The sequence below is a fragment of the Opisthocomus hoazin genome, chromosome 9 (assembly GCF_030867145.1).
Source record: "Opisthocomus hoazin isolate bOpiHoa1 chromosome 9, bOpiHoa1.hap1, whole genome shotgun sequence".
Lineage (NCBI taxonomy): Eukaryota > Metazoa > Chordata > Aves > Opisthocomiformes > Opisthocomidae > Opisthocomus > Opisthocomus hoazin.
In genome coordinates, this window is record NC_134422.1 from 31,328,169 (window position 1) to 31,333,895 (window position 5,727).

Below are 5,727 nucleotides of genomic sequence, written 5' to 3' on the forward strand. Positions count from 1 at the left end.
ATTAAAGTAAAATTCACCTGAACAACACTGGAAATAGCAAAGGTGCTGGGGGAGAAAAAAGCCAGTTCAAAACACTGCCCTTTGAAAGCTATTGAAAAGGACCTAGTCCTTCATGTTTCACTAAAACACTTCACCCGTCAAAGCGAGGATTTAATTTACAGCAGTTGCAGCACCCTCCAGTTCTCAATCTCAAAGTCCCTTTGGAATGGGAAGAGAGCATTATCCTTATTTTCAAGATTAGGAAACTGGTTTATCAGTTTGCCCTTAGTGAGAGGCAGAGACTGAAAGAAAACTTGGCGAGAATGCAAGTACCTCAAGTGAGGGCAAACATTTGAAACAGTCTCAGAATGTGATCTTCTGTTGCGAGGGGCCAGTACTCAGAAAGGCCGGTTTCAAGTCACAGCTGAGTTTCAGATCAGTACATTCACAGGGTATTCACCCAAAGGTCTCTCACATCTCCCACAACAAAGAGGGTGGCGGGGAAGATGCCACTCGCAGAGCTGCCCTCCCTTCTGTAACCTGCCCAGTGTTCAAAGACTGAAAAAACTTCACTGGAGCCTTCATATTAAAATTATTTATTTAGTGATCTGTGCATGGGATGAAGCAGGGCCTCATACAGACCTTCAAAAAAAAAATCAAGTAAAAACATAAATACATATTTTATTACAAAAATGAGATTTACAAAATATACATACTGCACTTGTCTTACACGTTTGGTTTTTTTTTCTTCCATATGCACATTATAAAAGACAAAAAACCCAAGCCCTCCAAGTCTGAGATCAGATCTACTGAATGATTTGGCCAATTGGCCCATTCCTCATGCCCAGACCACTGGTATGCCCTCAGACAGCAGCAGTCTGCCCCCTCACCGTGATCAGGTTTTTTCTTTTTGAGTTTCATTCCAGACACTTTTTGCCCCAAAAAATGAAGAGCAGCTATAGGGTTGAGACTTGCTAAAAATCCAGAATTTCCTATTTTGTCCTTAGGCAAGAATACACACACACATATAAAAACAACCCTTCAGTGAATGTAAAGTAGTATGCAAAAAATAAAGTATAAACAAATCAACATAAAAATTTCAGAATAGAAAAATCTGTCACATTTTAAAAAGAAAACGATGCATATGATGATGAGTTTTTGAATGTCTTTCCTTCCAAGACGTGATCACTGGAAACTTAACCAGCTGCATTTTAGCTGAAATGAGAAGGCTTCTCACTTGTGGTAACTGCTTGCTTTTAAACCCCAACACCCTCCTGCACCACGAGTCACTGCCGTGCAACTGGGGAACCCGAGGAGCAGGCAAAGGGTCCATCCTGAGCCAAAAGGATTCCTCCTGTCCCCAGAAGCTGGCTGTGTATTGACTTTACCTGCAGCGAGCTCACTGCTAAGCAGGAGAGAAAGCACATTTACGGGAAGGAAATAAAAAAACTGTATCTTTACGTTAGATATTTTAATAGCTCTTGATTTGGCAGGTGCTCTTGGTTACGTTCTTCTTACCCTCTAAGTCTTGCATTTCCTTCAGCTTAAAAAAGCCACCCGTATCGAACGGTAGGAAAAGATCCTGCCTCCTCCTTTTTTCATAAAATGAATGTTTATTTCTGCGAGCTCCTCACATCCAAGGGTGAGCCTCAACGACTTCTTTTTGTTAGCTTGCCCATAAAAACCGATCCCATGCTTATGCCTTTCTACATAGAAAACACTTTTGTTTCCCCCTTTGTCTCCTAGAACAAAGGCAAGGGGGAAAAGCCTTCTGCTGAAAAGCAACAAGTCATTTCTTTTCAGGGTGTGGAACAGCAACCCCCTCCTTCCCCACAGCACCAAGGACAACAGACCGAGGGCCAAATTTTCACTTTAAAACAATTACAACGAGGATCACTGAGGTAAAAAGGAACTTGTGAGGTGACAGAAGAGAGGCATCTCACCAGCACGGGACGCGGGCTGTAGCTGGTTGTGCAGTACTCACGTGATTGCTCCAACGAGCTGGAAGGAGCAGGCAGTGGGTTCAGGCTTGGGAGTTACCCTGCCTGCGCTGCAGCTTGACCCCAGCAATTCAGAGAGGGGTTGGCTATTTCTCGGCAGGGGTATCTCAGCACATCTGGCTTCCCCTCCCTCTCGTCCAAAGCAAGGCAGGATGGTTTTAGTTGGGTTGGTTCATTCTCCTGCACAGGCGTAGCGGGAGAGAAAAGTAAGGAGACTTCTTTTGGGTGAAGGACTCTCCCATCCCACCAGTGGCCTCTTTCTGTGCTCTTCGACTTAGCTGGGCATAAGCATCACTGGACACAGTCTGTCTGATCCTTTAGAGAATGATTTTATTTTTCAAACCCTCTGGGAGGAAGAAAAAGTTTGGAAAAGCCTCCCTTCCTCACTCTTCAGGGAGCCATTGCTGTCCTCTACTGCCAAGTATCCCTCTCCTCTGCGTGCGTGCATGCATGTGTGTGTGTGTGCCAGAGAGGAGAGAGGGGTCTCATACTGCCGTCTCGCCTTTGCTGCCGGTGCTGAGTCTGTGGTAGAACCGTCGCCAGGACTGAAGGGTTTTGCCAGACCAGATCCAGAAGCCAGTTGTGATCCCAACAATCATGGTCATGAGGTACTTGATCATAAAGACAGTGAAGTCTGGGCTCATAGGGGCAAAGTGGCTGGGACAGGGCACAGCATAGGTTTTGCAGGTCTGGAGGAGCCACGTCTTCTCCCAGGTGCCACGGAAGGCCTGCTCGTAGAAGTAACATGCCAGGACAATGGTGGCAGGCACCGTGTAGAGGACACTGAAGACACCAATGCGCACCATCAGCTTCTCCAGTTTCTCTGTCTTGGTGCCATCATGCTTCATGATGGTGCGGATGCGAAACAAAGACACGAAGCCAGCAAGCAAGAAGGAAGTGCCAATGAAGAGGTACACAAACAAGGGTGCTAGCACAAAGCCCCGGAGTGAGTCCACGCTGTAGATGCCTACATAACACACCCCACTGAGTACATCCCCATCCACCTGCCCCATGGCCAAGATGGTGATGGTTTTGACAGCGGGCACAGCCCAGGCAGCCAGATGGAAATATTGGGAGTTGGCCTCAATGGCCTCGTGGCCCCACTTCATGCCAGCAGCCAGGAACCAGGTGAGGGACAGGATGACCCACCAGATGGAGCTGGCCATGCCAAAGAAGTAGAGGATCATGAAGAGGATGGTGCAGCCTTCTTTCTTGGTGCCTTGGGCCACAGTGCGGTAACCGTCCTCGGAGAAGCGCTCCAGACACACCACCCGCTCCTCCAACAAGAAGCCTGCCGCATAGGCCACTGCCACCATGAAGTAGCAGCCCGAGAGGAAGATGATGGGCCGCTCCGGATAGCTGAAACGCCGCATGTCCACCAGGTAGGTGAGCACTGTGAAGAGGGTGGAGGCGCAGCAGAGCACAGACCACACGCCCACCCACAGCCGGGCAAATCGCACCTCTGCCTCCTTGAAGTACATGAGCCCGTTGGGCCGGGCCGGCTCGCAGGGGGCCCCGCAGTCCTGCTCCCCCAGGAACCGGTAGCCCAAGTACGGGGGCACTTTGAGCTGCCGGGGACAGGAGAAGGAGAAGCCAGAGGGGGGCTGCGGCGGGGTAAGGAAGTCGGGGAGGTAGCCAGCCGTAGGGTGGGCGGTGGCTCCCCGGCCCGCCGCACCACCAGGCCCCGGCGGGGCATCCGACGTGTTCTGCCCCACACAGATCTCACCCGCGCCATGGACAGGGAAGTTCTCGCAGCGGAGCCGCTCTGGCCACTGGAAGCCAAACTTGTTCATGAGGGCCTCGCAGCCCTGACGGGCCCGCTCGCAGAGGGAACGGCAGGGTGGGATGGCCTGCTCCAGCACAGTGCACACCGGCGCGTACATGGAGCAGAGGAAGAACTTGAGCTCGGCCGAGCACTGCACCTTGACCAGCGGGTAGAACTGGTGCACCTCCAGTCCCGCGTCCTCCTGGTTGGTGTGGCCCAGCAGGTTGGGCAGGATGGTCTGGTTATAGGCGATATCCGTGCAGAGCGGGATGGAGATGGGCTGGCAGAAGCCGTGGTCCGGCACGGAGATGCCCTTCTCGCCGTGGTACTGCTGCGCCGCTACGCCCGCGGGGGTCCCCAGCAGGGCGGCCAGCAGCGCGGCCAGGCCCAGCAAGGGGCAGCCGCCGGCGGCCGCTGCTGCTCCTCCTCCTCCTGCGGCCCGCATCGCCGGGGCGGCCGGGGAGCCGCGGGGAGTCCTTCAGAGCCGGGCGGCGCGGCGACCCAGGGGCATCAGCGCCCAGAGGGCGGCGGCGGGGCCCCCTCCGCGGGGCGGGAGCTCGGCGGCGGCCCTCCGCGGCTTGCTTCCTCTGCTCCGGCCAGTCGGCGCTGGCAGCGCGGCGGCGGCGGCGGCCGTTCCTCCGGCGAAAGTTTCCGCAGCTGCTCCCGCCGGAGAAGGCGGCGGCGTCGAGACCGGAGACGCGCGCGAAGCCCGGCAGCGGCTCCGGCCAGCTACGTGCGGGGTCCCGCGGCGGCGGCGCTGCTCGCCGTCCAGCCCCGGCGCCGGGGATTTAGGTTACGGCTAAACGGATTATTGCTGCGCCCGGCTGAGCCGTGTATTTTACTCCGGGGCTTAAATAACTTTTAAAATCCAATTACTGCTCGATCCTCCCCGCGGCTCGGCTGGGCTCCGCTCCCGACGGGCGCCGCTGCGGGCTGTGCGTCCGGGACAGCCGTGCGCCTCCTGCCTCGCCTCGCCCTGCTCCGCGCACAGCCCCACAGACACCGCCCGCACCACAACCCCCAGCCCGCGGCCGCCCCAGCACAAAAAAAAAAAAAGACACATATACGCGCGGGCGCGCCGCGGGGCCCCGCCCCCGCCCCATTCACAAACAGCGCCGGGGGCGGAGCCTCGCAGAGCCAGCCCGCCAATCGCCGTGCAGGGGGCGGGGCGGGCGCAGGGGGGAGGGGAGGGGAGAGGAGAGCAGCGCAGCGCAGCGCAGCCGCCCGCTCAGGGGGCGGGGGGGAAGTTGCGAACAAGTTTTTCCCATCCCGGGCGGAGGCGGGAGGAGCCGCCTGGGGGCTCCCCAGCCCCCCGCGCTGCAGGGCAGAGCCAGGGAAGGGGGGGGTAGGCAGCTCGCTCAGGGTGGCCCCAGCAAACTAAAATTAACTGGCTGGTTTCTGAGCGGGCTTTGGAAATCCAAACAGCTGCCTGTGCCCGGAGTTATTAAAGAAGAAAAAAAAACGGGCGGGTGGAGCAGCGCCCGGGTACGTTTGCAGAACGAGCTGATTGCGTTGTCGGGATGTTCATGTCCGTGTGCCATCGCCTCCCCCAGCGTGGGGGGTTTGGTTTGTTGCTGCAGCATGACCGTTGCTTTTTGCCGGCAGGATAAACGCTTTATTCATGCAGATCTGAACTTTAAGTGGGGTAAGGCAGCCTTTTTTGAAATGTCCATTGTTACCTAAGCAAAGAGGAGAAATTTTTAATCCCCATCTGCACTGCTGCAACCCCTTAAGAGACTCGAAAAGGCAGTAAAAAACCGTGAGTTCCTCTGTGGAAGCGCCCAGCCTGCCTGCTAGAGAGAAAATGGCATAGGTCAGGAGTAGGGTGTTACCAGCCTTGCCAGGCAATGCTGAGCAGATCTAGAGCTGGACCAATGTACGTCTGTCTGCTAAGCTCAGAAGCATGGGTTTTGCAGCATAGCTGTGTTTTGAGGTGCACCACCAAAATACGGGTTGCTGGAACCATCCAGCTTCTGGGACATG

The 5,727-nt window shown here is 55.2% G+C and overlaps 1 protein-coding gene across 1 annotated transcript; it reads right to left on the minus strand.

Moving 5' to 3' along the window:
- Positions 1–559: 559 nt before the first annotated feature.
- FZD7 (frizzled class receptor 7) lies at positions 560–4,769 on the minus strand. Its single transcript, XM_075430591.1, has one exon. It carries the CDS (start codon positions 4,187–4,189, stop codon positions 2,465–2,467), a length of 1,725 nt encoding a protein of 574 aa, XP_075286706.1. The 5' UTR covers positions 4,190–4,769; the 3' UTR covers positions 560–2,464.
- Positions 4,770–5,727: the final 958 nt, after the last annotated feature.